At 47.1% G+C, this 16,729-nt stretch overlaps 1 protein-coding gene across 3 annotated transcripts in view; it reads right to left on the bottom strand.

The window, feature by feature from the left end:
• Positions 1–6,030: 6,030 nt before the first annotated feature.
• The window catches only part of LOC127584624 (PH and SEC7 domain-containing protein 1-like), a 106,327-nt gene continuing 95,628 nt past the window's right edge, over positions 6,031–16,729 (bottom strand). For all 3 annotated transcript variants that reach the window (XM_052041440.1, XM_052041441.1, XM_052041442.1), the window contains 5 exons: positions 16,429–16,586; positions 15,356–15,500; positions 13,526–13,669; positions 10,143–10,391; positions 6,031–6,961 (listed from right to left, as the gene is read on the bottom strand). In XM_052041440.1, the coding sequence (XP_051897400.1) occupies positions 10,149–10,391; positions 13,526–13,669; positions 15,356–15,500; positions 16,429–16,586 (690 nt within the window). In that variant the 3' untranslated portion in view covers positions 6,031–6,961; positions 10,143–10,148. The remainder of the gene's footprint in view (positions 6,962–10,142; positions 10,392–13,525; positions 13,670–15,355; positions 15,501–16,428; positions 16,587–16,729) is intronic.

The following is a 16,729-nucleotide window of genomic DNA, read 5'->3' on the forward strand; positions in this document are numbered from 1 at the left end:
TAAAAATGACAGCATGTGGACACAGTTATGTTTCAGGTCAGACAGGATCATAATGAATAACTGAACGAGCTATTGGTGACTTCATGGCCTCCTCTTAAAAGATCTGACATTCCTCTGATCAGATGGTTTATGGTGGCAAAGGTGCCATGAAATTGCAAACAGTGTTGTTGGGCAATCGCCAAACCAGCCCTCAATATTTTCCTAAGAAATCCCATTTAGCAATTGAAAAAAGTGACTGGAAAGCACATTAGGATATCCTGGAGGGAATGTGAAAAATGTTTTAGAAGTATGTTTTTCTTTCTATGTACAGGGGAGAGGTGGAGGGGGTGGGGGCAAAGGGGAGATAGGGAGGCAGAGAAAGGGAGAGGGAGGGAGAGGGATTATTGGGTATTGGTTTATTATTGTCACTTGTACCGAGGTGCAGTGAAAAACTTGTCTTACAAACCGATCGTACAGGTCAATTCATTACACAGTGCAGTTACATTGAGTTAGTACAGAGTGCATTGAAGTAGTACAGGTAAAAACAATAACAGTACAGAGTAAAGTGTCACAGCTACAGAGAAAGTGCAGTGCAATAAGGTGCAAGGTCACAACAAGGTAGATTGTGAGGTCATAGTCCATCTCATTGTATAAGGGAACTGTTCAATAGTTTTATCACAGTGGGGTAGAAGCTGTCCTTTAGCCTGGTGGTACGTGCCCTCAGGCTCCTGTATCTTCTACCTGATGGAAGAGAAGAGAGAATGTCCCGGGTGGGTGGGGTCTTTGATTATGCTGGCTGCTTCACCAAGACAACAAGAGGTAAAGACAGAGTCCAAGGAGGAGAGGCTAGTGTCCGTGATGCGCTGGACTGTGTCCACAACTCTCTGCAGCTTTTTGCGGTCCTGGGCAGAGCAGTTGCCGTACCAAGCCGTGATACATCCAGATAGGATGCTTTCTATGGTGCATTGGTAAAAGGTGGTGAGAGTCAAAGGGGACAAACCAAATTTCTTTAGCCTCCTGAGGAAGTAGAGGCGCTGGTGAGCTTTCCTGGCCGTGGCATCTACGTAATTTGACCAGGACAGGTTGTTGGTGATGTTCACTCCCAGGAACTTGAAGCTCTCACCCCTCTTGACCTCAACACCATTGATGTAGACAGGTGCATGTACACCGCCCCCTTTCCTGAAGTCAATGACCAGCTTTTTTGTTTTGTTGACACTGAGGGAAAAGTTGTTGTCATGACACCATTGCACTAAGCTCTCTATCTCCTTCCTGTTCTCCGACTTATTGCTGTTGGAGATACGGCCTACAACGGTGGTATCATCTGCAAACTTGTAGATGGAGTTAGAGAAGAATCTGGCCACACAGTCATGAGTAAGGGAGAAGGTGGGAGGGAGAGGGAGGGAGAGGAAGAGAGAGGGAGAGAGGGGAGAGGAAAGAGAGGGGGAGGGGGATAGATGGAGATGAGGGGAGAGAGAGGAGGGGTGTGAGCAAGAGAGAAAGAGAAAGAGAGGGAAGAGGGCTGATGGAAATCTTACTTTATCACGTCTCCATCTTTCCATTTCCTCCTCTCCTTCCCCTTCTCTCCTTCACTCCTTTTCTCATTCACCCTCTCTCACTTTTCCCCTTTCTTTCCCTCTCCCCTATCTTCTCTCTCTCTCTCTCTCCCCTACTCCCTCTCTAACTCCTCCTTCTATCATTCAATTTAGACCCAGCTACCATTGTTGGGTCTGACTACGTGCCATCCAGTTCCCCATTCTGAGGCAGAGAGAGATGGTCAGTGCTCACCGACCAGTTGGTGTGAGTTATTGGATCGTGGGAGTTGGGGGTGGGGGGGTGGGGGGTCACTGAGACACCTTGACTTTGGCGTTAGTCACCAAGTTAGTGCCAGTCAGGAGATGGATGGGGGAATGGAGTGTAGACTGGAATACTAGCATTGAAGCTAGTATTTGTTTGATGGTTTGGGAGAATGGGGAAGAGGTGTTAGAGCAGTGAGTCAGAGTGGAGGCAGTCACAGGGTCAGAGAAAGATGAGGAGTCAGTGCAATGCAGACAGAGGTCCTGAAGGCAAAGCCTTGTCTGGACTTGCTCCGTTGAATTTCTGAAACAAAATGACCCAAAGTAATTGTCGTCATGTTTCCCTCCAGAATAAAAACAATTTTCAGTTGCACAACTTGAAAAAAAGTTATGCTGTCAAACTTCTCAGCAAACCTCTCACTGTGTATCACACACACACGCTACACTTAGACATTTTACAGTCTCACCTGATACTTTAGACCCTGTTGTCCAACGGCAAGGTCCTTACCTTCTTTCCTTTCTGTTGCCATGCCGATGAATCGCTCCCAAACTCCAGGCTGAATTACTTTCTTTGAATTCTCAGCATTCCAAAGATCAGAGGAAACGGAGTCCCCTTGCACCCAGGATTAGGGTTTAATTCTTTGGTGGAGAGCGAGTTAGCGATTAAAACAAGAATTAGAAGGGTGTTGGCATGTGTGTGTGTGTGAGAATATCTGCTGCCTCTTAATCTTTCTTGAATAATGTCTGGTTTCAAGGAGTCTGCTGTCAGGTGACAGAGCCATCACTTTGGTGTACCCTGCTGAAAAAGTTGAGAAACTATGGATTTGCTTTTTTGTTAACTATAGCTGACACCCTCAGAGAGGGTGCAAAGGGTTGTTGAGACGATCCTGAATCATTTATGAGAAGCCTATTGTCCCGCAGAGCTTCAAGTCACCCCTACCTTCTTTTGCTGTCACCTGTGTCTCTGTAGGGACAGCCATCCCACACTCGCACACCCCAAAAATGTGCCAGCTGCTAGGTTAATCGGCCACTGTAAATTGCCTGTAGAGTAGGTGGGTGGTAAATCAATGGGGGGAGCTGCTGGGAATAAAATGGATTAGAGTAGGATTAGTGTAAAAATGGGTGCTTGGTGGTTGGCACAGACTCGGTGGGCTGAAGGGCCTGTTGTATCTCTCTATGACGCCCTCTTCTTCGTGAGTTGGCAGGGTGTGGCTCAAGTCCCACTTTAGAGAACTGGGCACAAAAGTCCTGGTTGATGCACCAGGGTGTACCGAGGGAGTGCTGCCCTGTCAGAACTGCATTTCCAAATGAGATGTCAAACGGAGGCCATGTCTTCCCTCAGGACCTTAAGGCAGTACTTTGAAGAGGGCATGCTGGCCAATATTTGTTCCTCAATCAACTGACACAGCCTTATTGCAATGCTGTATCTAGAAGCCTGTTGCATGAAGACTGTTTCTCTTGTAAGACTACACTTCAAAAGTACTTAATTGGATGTAAGGCACTTTGACATGGCTGTGAACAGTGCTGCATCAGAGGTCTTTTATTTTCCCCCTTTACACATTCAGGTCAGTCTTTCTCAGCACTAATAAAGTTGTGGCTATTAAATTGGTCTCAAATTATCTGAGGACATGCATGATTTGCTAAGCAGCAATGTTTCCTAGTCCTTGCCTGCTCCTGGTGTGCTGCAGAAGAAATGGGGCCCATTTAAACTTTACTTAATCATGCTGGCCTTTTGTAGTTTGGAGAGGTGTAGATGTCACACCGATGCCTTGACAGGGCGATTTTTCCCTCCAGATTTATAATTTGCAGTTACAAAACATTACCTGCAGAGGGCTCTAGTGGAGATCTATCCAGTTCACACCCTGACCCAAGGAATGATAATTCAGAGAAGATGCTTTTAAAGTTTTCCCTGCAGCTTTACAAGTCTCACTTCAAGTACACATCCAAGTACTTCTTGAAGTGTGATGAATGTTTTTCCCTCTACCACTGTTTCAGGTTTAGTTCCCAACTGCCAACATTCTGTCTGAAACAAAGTGAATTCTCCTCTCTTATCCTTGCACCAATTAACTTGACCCCTTTGCTCAAGGAAATAGGCCTTTCTTATTTACTCTATTGAAGTCCTTCATAATTTTACACATCTTAAATTAAGTCTCACCCCCACTGCTTCCTCCCTCCTGCCTCCACTGTTCCAAAGAAAACACTAACATCCAATCTTTCCTAATGGCTACAATTTTGCAGTCATGTTCCTGTGCCATGCTCCTGTGCACCCCCTCCAGCACAATCACATCCTTCCTGTAATGTGGTGACCGGAACATCTCCGGCCATGGCCCGACTAGTGTACACAGCTCCAGCTTCCATGTTCTATGCCTTAGCTATTGCAAGAAAGCACCTTAATTTTGCTTCATTTTAATTAAATTGAATGCTTATAATTAATTTATGTAAGTTGATGGAGTTTTAAAGTACATTTATTATTCTTAATTCTTTTAGAAATATTTTTGAAGGTTAATGAACTGTCATTTCCCATTTTCGAAATGTCTCTGATCATCAGAGGCACCTCCAGACCATGCATCAGCCCTTCGTCGGCACAGGTTGTCGATGGGAAGGGTCTTAGGTTCCAGTGTTCAGGACCTGCTCTGCCACAGGCAACAGACGTGGGAGGCACTGTTCTGCGTGTCTGGAGTCACAAAGAAGAAAACCTGGACAAGGGACAGCAGATTTCCTTCATGAAGCACAACCTGATTGTTTCATGACTACCATTACTGATACCAGCTTTGTATTCCATATTTATTCAATTAACAGAACTTAATTCTCCACAGCTGCCGTGGTGGGATTTGAACTTCTCTCTTGGATCATCAGTTAAGCTCTTAAGCTCTCTGGACACCACATAACATTGTTCCAAATTGTCTAACCAATTCAGGAGAGCAACAAGGAACTTGGGCTGCTGCTATCAGAATTAACCTTCAAGATGCTGGAACAAATGCCCTAATCCAGGCAGCATCCTGGTAAACCTCTCCTGTATCCTTTCCAAAGCCTCCACATCCTTCAGCAATGGGGCGACCAGAATTGGACACAATACTCCAAGTGCGGCCTTTCCAAAGTTTTATACAGCTGCAACATAATTTCCTTACTCTTATACTCAGTGCCCTGACCAATGAAACCAATGAAAACCCTAACACCTTTTTTATCACCCTACTTGCACGGCACTGTCAGGGAGCTATGGACTGACTCCACAGTCTCTCCATACGTCAATGCTGTTAAGGGTCCAGCCACTAACTGTACACTGTCCCTTTACATTTGACCTTCCAAAGTGCAACATGTCACACTGGCCCAGATTAACCTCCATCTACCATTTCTCCGCCCACATCGGTAACTGATTGATATCCTGCTGTATCTTTTGACAGTCTTTTTCACTCTCCACACACTCACAATTGTAATGAGGGAAAACCAGCAACACACAGCAATCTCCCAGCAATGTGGTAATGACCAGGTGATCGTTTTTGGTGATAAATATTGGCTCCAGCACATGGGAATTCTTACATGCCCCTAAGAGGACGTGTAGGACTTCTGAAATACAACACCCCTGACAATGCAACACTTCCTCAGTGCAAGTGGTAGCCTAGATTTTTGTGCACAAGTCTTTGGATTGATAGTTGTCAGTCTGGAGAGAGACTTGAGTTCACCCCTCCTAACCTTCTGATTCAAAGGTGAGACCGCCAACAGCCAACTCAATACATTAGGACAGTTTCTGTCCATTGGTATTCTGGCTGAACGCATCCAAAAAAAACTCCAAGGATTGATCTAACATGTTTAACGATCCTCAATGTGCTCGTTGAGATCTCGCCATTTTAACACTGGTTGGATGAACATTATACCGCAGGTTGTGCGATGCCTTGATCAAAATAATGAGCCCTACTATCGCACAGACACTTACCTGTGGTGACAAACCTGATCAGCTGTATTGCTCAAACCAAACCAAGTTATCACTTTCAAAGACATGCAGGAATATTTATTTAAAAATAAACAATTATGTTCAATTATGCTACTGGACTGTGCAGATTTATGGATTTACCAGTTGTGATTGTGTACACATGGTCCCCAACTTGACGTCGGAGAAACAGCACAACTGGTGGCCAACCTCCCAACTGGCGGCCAACCTCCCAACTGGCCACAACTGCGGAAGCTCTTCCCCATTTTAGGGAGTCCCTCCCAAAGGATGAAGCAGGCTCTTCACTTTAAATGTAGCATTTGTTTATTGAACAGTATTCCTTCAGTTTTACAATGGTTGTCATCATTAAATAACTATCAACATTTAAGAAGAGGTTCCTTGCTTGGTCGGAGACATAAAATGGTGACGGTTCCTCTCAGGGAAAAACATGGGGTCACCAGGATCATTATTTGAATCAGTCTATTCATTCCTTGAATTATTTTTTTGAGGGTCTGGGTCACTTTTTGTTCTCAATAATAAAAAGGGGTTTCGGTGCTTCAGGGTGTGACAGTTCTTCACTTCAACCTCCAAACCTCTGCTCTCGTTCATATCTTACACTAAGGCCTCCCTCCCTCCCTTGATCTCCTTTACTCTCAACCTTCCAACAGCACCTATCTCTTCACTACAACGACATGCTCATTACCTGCTGCAGTCTTACTACAGTCGTCTCATTAAGGCCACCAATTTGCTCTCAGATGGAGATGACTGAAAACAACTGGGCTAATTAAAGAAACTGGGATGAGAATATTTCATTCCCACTTCACTGAAGGCAGCATCTGTGCTGACGCAGAACTCACTGAATTCTTAAGACTCTTCCCTGAGGCAACCCCAAGGAGTCATTGACCTGAAATGCCAACTAGCTTCTGTTCTTCTGCAGATGCTGCTGTTTTTAAATTTGCAGCTGTCTCAGTCACACATCTTCAACTCTGCAAAAGAAAATCAAAAAACTGCAGATGCTGGAAGTCTGAAATCAGATCAGAAAATGCTAGAAGCACTCAGCAGGTCAGGCAGCATCTGTGGAAGGAGAAGTTGCTAATGTTCAGATGAAACATTAACTGTTTCTCTTTTCATACACGCTGCCCGACCTGTGTGCTTCCAGCATTTTCTGTTTTCATTAAAGATTCCTCTGCAATGGATTCAAGGTCAGGTCCTGGAGATGAAACAAAGACAGAACACTGGAAGAACTCAGCGGGTCAAGCAGTATCTGTGGAGGCAAAAGGTATAAGTCAACGTTTTGAGTCGAACCCTACCTCGTTCACAATCAACCTCGTTATGACCTTGCACCTTATTGGCTACATGCACTGTACTTTCTCTGTAGCTGTGACACTTTACTCTGCATTCTTTATTGTTTTACCTTGCACTACCTCGATGCACAGTGTAATGAATTGACCTGTACAATCGGTATGCAAGAAAAGTTTTTCACTGTACCTCGGTACAAGTGGCAATAATAAACCAATTCCAATTCCAAAACCCTGCCTCATGACTGAGAGGGAGCAGGAAAGCTCGCCAGTACCTAGTAGTACGTTTGGGAGGTGGGGTGAGATAGAGGCTGGTAGGTGCTAGGTGGAACCATATGGGGAGGGTATGATTGACAGACTGAACCAGGTGGGGGAGGGAATGGGACAGAGGCTGGCGGGTGATAGGTGTGGCCAGATGTGGAGGGTGTGATGGACAGATGGAACATGGGGGAAGGGGATGGGAGAGGTGAGCAAAGGGAGAAAAAAACCAGGTGGACAGGTCAGTCTGTATTGGAAGAGAACACCGGGGGAGTGGGTTCCCTGAAATTGGAAAATTCAATGCTCATACCATTGGGTTATAAGCTACCCAAGCAGCATATGAGATGTTCAGACTACAACAGCACCCGCCTTGTCTGCGGGTTTGATGACAAGGTCGGGATTGGTGCCGAGTGAGCGGAGGATCACTACACGGGGAGAATGTACAAACTCCTTACAGACAGAGGCCGGATTTCAACCCAGGTCTCTGGCGCTGTAAAGCGTTACGCTAACCGCTACACCACCGTGTTGCTCCAGATTCCAGCCTCTTGCGTCTCCACTCATCACTTCCCTCTGCTCTCAACCCCGTAACTCCCAGTGGATTCCATCCTCTCTCCCCGAAACACACAACTCTGGCTAATGGGGAATAAATAAAGCATCAAGTTTCAGGAAGAACAAGACTGGTGTGATCTAGAGTTTGGGTGGATGGCTGCAGAGATCCAGATTATTGCAGTCCTTCCCATTCTTTACCTCCAGTTCAATAAAATCAACTGGCCTAGACTTAGGTGTTTAGTTTGAGACCTTGAGGCTCGCTCACACCCCTTCTTGGGATCTATTCTCAGTTGTGGGACGTTGAGGAGTTGAAACAGCAAAACCCTTCAAATGCCACTGTGGGTTACAGCTCCAGTCAACGGCTCTGCGTCGAAGAATTTGCCAACCCATTTTTCTCATTTTATGTGGGTTACCTTCAATTAAAAGAGGAAATTTAGTGCATGCACATTAGGCATTTGAAGAAAGGGGTGTCTCACTGTATGGGAGCCAACACTGCCCAAATGCCAGGGAAACAATATTAAAATTTGACATGCTTCAGTGAGTATCCTGCAGTGGGAACAGACAATGAAGTACAGTTCTTTTCCCTCTGTATTTTCACTTGTGTAACACATGCAGCGAAACTATTGTTCTTAACTGATGCAAGATTCAAGCACATGGCATGTTGTGGGAGACATCACCAGTAGGTCTGTGGGGTAATTTAAAGTATTTATCCAGACGAGGAAGGCTGTTCACCCAGCTGGTCTATTGGTCCTCTTGAGGATAACAAAGGCAATCCTTCCAGCACAGCTTACAGAGCACTGCTGATGGGCAAATACAAACAGCCCTCCTAATCTCCCCTCTGACCCGATGGATAACTGGGAATCCGCCAGTGTACAACCACGTTGATAGTCCAGCTGCACTGCAGGTCCGGTCGGTCTCAGATCTGCATGATAATGTCAAACGGGCAGTGGTGAGTTAACACCGACCCCCACCCATCCCGAAACTGACCAAAGGCAAGGAAGTTCAGGAGGGTTTGGTACCATGGGGTGGCAATCATTGTTGCACTGTCACACAGCACACATCTGCACACTGTCACACAGCGCACATCTACCCACTGTCATGCAGTGCACAGCTGCCCACACTGTCACACAGTGCACATCTGCCCACACTGTTGCACAGAAGACACGTCTGCCCCCACTGTTGCATTGTCACACAGTGCACATTACTGTCACACACCTAACCCCACTGCCATACTGTCAGGGTGCACACTGGCTCCCCACAGTACCACCGTCACACAGAGCGCACCTCTGCCCCATTGTCACACTGACACACAGGGTGCACAACTGCCCCCACCGACCCTCTTAGACCTTAAAACCTTCAGGTTGTAATTAAGTTTCCATCTTTAGAATTAACCAGCACCGACAAGATCTGGGAACATCGAAAAATATAGTTCATAACAGAGAGGAGCAAGACTGAACTGAGTCGACAGCCGAGAGTCCAGTATAAGCAGCGTGACATGATCATGTACAGAAAGAGAGGTGTTAAAACCAGTCCCCGATTCATTCTGAGGTCCTGTTTTATGAAACACGCATTCAACAAGCGTTGACTGTGGAAATAATTTAACATTGACAAGGGGGAGGGGCAGAAAGCAGGAACAAGCAGCTGGGAGATAGGGGCAAGGGCTGGGGTGGAAGAGAAACACAGCATAAATAAAAGGTTGAAGTCTGCTGACACAACAAGGGTATTGGCTCATCACCAGTGCTGGTGCCATCGTTAGGACAGCAAAGCCACAAAGAGCCCAGTTCCTCAGCCTCCATCGCCGGAGTCTCGGAAGCCTTTTCCAGTCGCTCCCACTAATTATCAGAAGCACAAACCAAAGTGCCTCACCGCTCACCTGTGCCTCCCTCTGGGCCTCTGTGCCGCCTTATCCAACAGAAACATATTTATTCAGCTGCAGCGTTGGGAACACAATGGTATCTGGGCTCATTCGCTGCAAAGGGCAGCCCTTTCTTCCCCATTGGTCAAGGGAGAAGTACGGAGCCCTTTGCAGGAAGAGGTGGCTCATGATTCACAAACGATAGTACAAGTTGGGGCCAGGTCTTGCTGTTTGTTGACTGATGCGAGACCTGGCTAGCTAGCCACTGCCCTTCCCTTCCCAATAGCGTTGCACTGAGCCTTACCCATCCTCAAAGTCACAGTGTCTGCACTTTGCAACGAGAACCGTTTCTACATCGTATCCAGTCCTTGAGCCAGTCATGCGCCAACCAACATGAGGAGCTACCATTGGCTCTACACTACTGTCCCTAAGTTGCCGCTGAATGTACGACACACTAGCCAGTCTCAGTGCAAGGTTCGACTAACCGTGCGTTATAGCTTGTGCTTAGTGCTGGCAGGGTGCCGACTGCTCCTGCGTTCCGAAGTATTCCGTTTGACCCTGATGGCAACAGCCGGCTGCTCCAGGTTAAGGGAGGGGCTTGAGCGAGACTTCTTCAGGCCGTTTCCCTCGTTCTCGGCGGTGTCGAACAGGGCGGCATCAAACTTGTCCAGGTCGTCGGTTCCGGCTTTCAGCTTGGCCCGAAGCAGCGTGACGTACGTGCAGAACCGCATCTCCTGGGGGAGGGAAAGCACAGAGGCTCGGTTCGTCAGAGGTGGACACAGCGGCGAAAGGGGAGGGGAGGCAAAGGATGGGAGACATAAGAGACTGTAGATGCTGCAATTTGGGGCGACACATAAGATGCTGGAGGGACTCAGCGGGTCAGGCAGCATCTGTGGAGGGAAATGGACGGTCGACGTTTCAGGTTGAGACCCTTCATCTGGACTGAAAGATAGAGGGGAGATAGTCAGTATAAAGAGGTGAGGGGAAGGGGTGGAGCAAGAGCTCGCAGGTGATAGGTGGATCCAGGTGAGGAGGGATGACAGGTAGATGGAGGAGGGAGCGCGGAAATAGTGACAGAGGCTGGGAGGTGATAGGTGGAGGCAGCAAAGGGCTGCAGATGATGGAATCTGATAGGAGAGGACGGTGGAGCATGGAACCAAAGAAGGGTCAGAGATTGTAGGGAGGGCAGTGGGCAGTGGGGGGGGGGGAGTCCAAATCTAGGGAGTGTAGACATACCATGGTCACTAACAAATCCAAGGAATTCAAGAGATATTTCTCCTGCAGAGATGTGGAACACATTCCCAGATGTAATGGTCGACGTGCAAGGTATCGATGCAATTAAGGGAATAACTTGAAAAGTACATGGCAAAGAAAAGCAGAAGAACACAAGGACATAGGTAATAGCAGGAGTTGGCCATTTTGTTCCCCTGTGGCTTCTATGCCAGCCAACGAGATCATGGCTGATCTTTTACCTCAGCGCCACTTTCCTGTGTTGACCCTATATCCCTTGATTTTCTTACCATCTAAAAATCTATGTATTAAATAACTAGGATGCTGGTCAAATGAGGAAGGACATGAGGATAAAGGGTGGGAGGAATATACTGAATCTACATAGGAGGAGGCTTGTGTGGAGCATCAACACTGGCATGGACAGAATAGGCTGAATGGCCTGTTTCTTTATTCTAACATCCTGCGACGCTGGTTTTATCACCCTGGTTACTTTCTACAGATAATGCAGAAGCAAATGACAAGAAATAAATCCATGCCCAGGACTGTTTTACTTCCAGAACAAATACCAAATGAAGTCTCAATGGTTCAAAATATGTCGCCTGTAATGGGCCATCATTCTGCTAGCCAGGCCCTGCTCCAAAAGTACTGGGCCCACTGACACGTCCAGGAGAGGAATGAAGTCACACAATGATACGGCACTGAAGCGGCCATTTAGACCCCGACCACTTTTATTCCTCTGTTGGTTGTGGGAAGGTGCTAGATTGCAAAATGGCAGCATCTCTGTCTCCATAGCAACAGACACTTCAACACAATAAACCATTTTGTGGGTATTTCTGCACAGCATGATGTCATAAACAGCTGCAAAAAACAAACTGCTGGGGGAGCTCAGTAGGTGGAGGGATATGGGCAGTCAACATTTCGGGTCGAGACCCTTCAGCGGGTCATGAACAGTCGCCCCACTTGCTTCTGGTTCCCGCTCCAGAGACTTGAATAGCCTTAGTGTCAACAGGCGCTTGATGGGCAGTGTGGACTCATGAGCTGAAGAGCGTCTCTCCGCGCTGCATGACTTCATGATGGCATTACGCTGGAAAGAGTGCAGAGGAGACTTAGAATATTGTTGCCGGGACTTGAGGGACTGAGTTATGGAGAGAGGTTAGCAGGTTGGGACTTTATTCATTGGAGCGTAGAAGAAAGATGGATATAGGTGTATAAAATCACGAGGGGCATATATAGTGTGAATGTGCACAGTCTTTGCTGCCAGGGTTGGGGAATCAAGAACTGGAGGGCACAGGTTTAAGGTGAGAGGGGAGAGATTTAATAGGAACCTGAGGAGCATTTCACTCAGAGGGTGGTAGTCAGTATATGGAACGAGCTGCTAGAGGAAGTAGTTGAGGCAGGTACATGAACATTTAAAAGGAACTTGGACAGGTACATGGATAGGAAAAGTTTAGAGGGATATGGTCCAAACGCGGGCAAATGGGACTGGCTTAGATGGGAACCTTGGTCGGCGTGGTCCTGTTGGGCCGAAGGGCCTGTTTCTGTATTCTGTGGGCTACACTGCTGGAGGCTGAGGGAGATGTGAAACTTGCCTGCACTCTGGCTGCAAGAAATCCCATAGATGGAAAAGAATAAATGACTAACATGCAGATAAATCGTGATCTGGAACTCACTGCCTTTAAGGGTGATGGAAGCAGAGACAGTGAACGTCTTCAGAAGTGAAATGGATAAGCACGTGAGAGGGAATAATTTGCAGTGGAATGGGACTGACAAGTTTGTTCTACCAGGAGCCATCACTGAGTCAATGGGCTGGATGGTCTCCTCCTGTGCTGAAACAACTCTACAACAGTTCTGGTTGCCTCATTATAGAAAGGATGTGGAAGCTTTAGAGAGGGTGCAGAGGAGATTTACCAGGATGTTGCCTGGATTGGAGAGCATGTCTTTTGAGGACAGGTTGAGCGAGCTGGGGTTTTTCACTTTGGAGAGGAGGAGGATGAGAGGTGACTTGATAGAGGTGCACAAGATGATAAGAGGCATAGATCGAGTGGACAGTCAGAGACTTTTTCCCAGGGCGACAATGGCTAACACGAGGGGATATAATTTTAAGGTGATTGGAGCAAGGTATAAGGGGGACGTCAGAGGTAAGTTTTTTACACAGAGAGTGGTGGGTGCATGGAACGCACTGCTGGCAGAAGTTGTGGGGGCAGATGCATAAGGGACATTTAAGAGACTCTTAGATAGACACATGAATGATAGAAAAATAGGGGGCTATGTGGGAGAGAAGGGTTGGATAGATCTTAGAGCAGGATAAAATGTTGGCACAACATTGTGGGCCGAAGGGCCTGTACTGTGCTGTAGTGTTCTAGAAGAATGGAGAAGTTCTTCTTGATGCCCTGCTCAATATTTATCCACCGACCAATAACACACATATAAAGATCTGCTATGTAGTCATTGCCACATTGCTGTTTGTGGGAGCTTCCTGCGTGTAAAATGGCTACTGTGTTTCCTGTACTACAAGTGGGACAACACTTCACTGGCTAGAAAGAGCTTGAAACGTGCAATTTAAACTAAAACCTTCCTTGTATAAACAGCAAAGCTCTCCAACTCTTGGCCTTTGCGCTGAGATCACCTCCATGCCCACCTCGAATTCCAAGTATTCCTCCTTCTGCTTGTATTCCTCCAGCTCTTTCGCCTTCGCCTTCTTGTCGGGAGGGACAGAATGATGCTCGGCCAGATCCGCAGTCATAGCCTTCAGCCTGGTGTCGTGCGCCTTTATCTGCTCCTCCTGTAAAATAATGCATAAAGAACGGGCTTTGAATCCTCTCCCGCACCACGTGACATGCCGAGGCTGCCTTAAACCTAGCTGGCTTTGAAAACTGAACTGCTCTATCCCTGTCATTGCCTCCAGAGACCGGCAGAGGTTCCCACTGCACTGTCACAGCTCCACGAGTGTCGTGGGGGCAGCTCGATGGGATCACATGTTTTGGGTATCTGATCTCTTTTGCTTTGGCTCAGTGTCAGACTTTGTCTCGTTATCCCCTTGGCCCATGTGGTTCTGTTAGTGGCACTGCATAAATGCCATGAAAACTCAGGGCAACATGCTTACCAGCTCATTCCAATGGATGCGTAATGCCATAGCATGGTTGATATTAGTGAAGGTACAGGTTCACATTTTTGGGTAGCTATCCCTCACACAACAACACAGACACAAAGGCTTCCAAACTCCTTCAAGGATCAATAGCAGAACTACACTGTGCAAGAGCGGTAGCACATCAGTAACACATCAGTATTCTATCCACTTGGCTACTGCTTTATCTGAGGTCATGTCGTTGACGTCTCCCCAATTCTGGCCTCTTGACCACCTCCTATTTTAGTGGCCCCACTGCTGGAGTCCACACCTACATCTGCCCGGGTCGTAAGTCTGTAGGATTCCTTCTCTAAACCTCTCCGTCTCTCTCTATCCTCCTTCAACACGCTCCTTGAGATCTTTGATTTGGTCACCTGTCCTAGCATCCCTTCAGACTGACACACAATCTGCCGGAGGAACTCAGCGGGTCAGGCAGCATCGGCGGAGGGAAATGGACAGTCGACGTTTCGGGTCGAGGCCTTTCATCGGGACTGAAAGATAGAGGGAAGATAGCCAGTATAAAGAGGCAGAGGGAGGGGGTGGAGCAAGAACTGGCAAGCGATTGGTGGATCCAGGTGAGGAGGGGTGAAAGGCAAATGGAGGACCGGAGAGTAGAACTAGCGACAGAGGCTGGGAGGTGAGAGGTGGAGGCGACAAGGGCTGCAGATGATGGGATCTGATCGGAGAGGAAGGTGGAGCCTGGAACCAAGTGACGGAGGTGGGAAGAACAGATGGGAACAGTGGGGGAGGGGAACCCATGGGAGGAGTGTGTGGGTGATGGGGGCTGGAGTGAGTGTAGAAAAAACTGGGTAGATCAGGAGGAGAGAGGAGGAGCAGTTGATCAGAATTGCCGTCAGGTTGTAGACTTCTCAGGCGGAATATGAGGCGCTGTTCCTCAAGTTTGCGTTTCACCTCATCCTGGCAGTGGAGGAGGCCGAGGACAGACATGGCGTAGGAATGGGAAGGAGAATTGAAATGGCTAGCAATCAGGAGAGCCAGATGACCTGCATCTGCAGTCTCTTGTGTCTCCCTTGAGATTAATTTGCTTTCTCTCTTTCTCATGATCTTTGACTTGAAACTTAAGCTGTTTCTCCTTCCACAGAGGATGCCTGACCTGCTGAGTGTTTCCAGCATTTTCCGTATTTTATTTCAGATTTCCATCATCTGCAGCCTTTTATGATTTCTATCTTGTCTACCTTCAAGTGGCCTGGGCAGTTTCTGTTGTGAAGCACCCTGCGGGTTTTAGATACATTAAAAGCGCTATAAAAATGGAAGTTATGGTTGTTGGCACAGCTCTGATCTTGGGCCCTGGTGTGTTCTTGCTGGTTCCGATGGGTCACTCACCAGAGACAGCCTGGTTACAGCGGTGGGAAGCAGAGGTCGGCTGAACTTCTTCTGGGAACCGATAGCCGCGGGAAATGGCGGAGCTGAAAACATGGCTGACACCAGGTTTATGCGGGTGATCCAGGACTGCATCAGGTCTGAGCTCCTGGAGGCAAAAGCAAGTCAGGTCTGTAAAAGGCACACAAATCCAAGCACAACATCTAGGCCCCAGAGAAATAGTGAGAGGCAAGTGGGCCTCAACGGGGACTTGATGGGCAGTATGGACACGCTGGGCTGAAGAGCCTTTTTCTGAGAGGTATGACTGTGTAATTCTTGGACATCAGACTGAGGGAGAAATACCGTTACTATAGAAGGAAGATTTCCCTGTTCCCCCAAGTGTGGTGAAAATAGTGAAGGATTTCCCTGTACCTAAATTTCTCAGTTTACCATCAGAATCAGTAACACCATGAACTTGTTGGCAAAGTTTTCCAGCAGCTCATTTACGGACAAAACCACTCAGGGTTCTTCACACGAAGGTACATCCATAGATCGATGGGAGATAGGAACAGCTCATTGATTCCACAACAGTTTACCCAACACCAGCCCCTGGTGTAAACCCACCCACACTCCCTCTCCCTCCCCAATCCATCTAATCCTATTTTTATGCTCACCCCTCCCACTCCTAATCTGCTCCCACTCTCTCAAACTACCCAATTTACAAATAGCTACACATCAAAATTACTCAATTGTCTGTAAAATGCTTTGGGATGTTTCCAATAACAAAAAGCCCTTTATAAATGGAAATCTTTCTTTCTGTATGAATTGGCCCCATTGCTTTCAATCTCTCGCTACTCAATTGTTTCACCCTCTCTTGCAGCACAGTTTAATTTAGAACATTGGTTTACTTGTTATTTTTCATGACCTAGTTTGGAAATAGTCAATTGTTTGCCCAGTATCAACTGAAAATGAGACCAGAGGGCACGATTTACATTTTACCCAGATAAGGAGCTATTTGTGTGTTCACTACTTATTTTGGAGTGGCCAGTGTTATCAGCATCAGTGATCTACTCTGTGCTGCATAGCTATTCACTCACGGGGCCTGGAGAAGGAACACTCTCCAATCAGCTGTCTTTAGGTAGAAGACATTGGGCTTCTTGCTGTAGTCAGATGCTCGCACTGCCAGTGAGTGGTGAATACTGATGGCGTTCTTCAGATCTTCTTCCGATAACTGCTTATCTGGCTTGTATGCATCCTGTCAAAATCCAAGGAAATTAATCAACACTGTTTTCCTCAAAGTCAAAGTCAAAGGAGTTTATTGTCATATGCACGTGCATGTATGCACAGGTGCAATGCAAAACTTACTTGCAGCAGCATCACAGGTACATAGCATTAGAG

Source organism: Pristis pectinata, chromosome 30 (genome assembly GCF_009764475.1).
Source record: "Pristis pectinata isolate sPriPec2 chromosome 30, sPriPec2.1.pri, whole genome shotgun sequence".
Lineage (NCBI taxonomy): Eukaryota > Metazoa > Chordata > Chondrichthyes > Rhinopristiformes > Pristidae > Pristis > Pristis pectinata.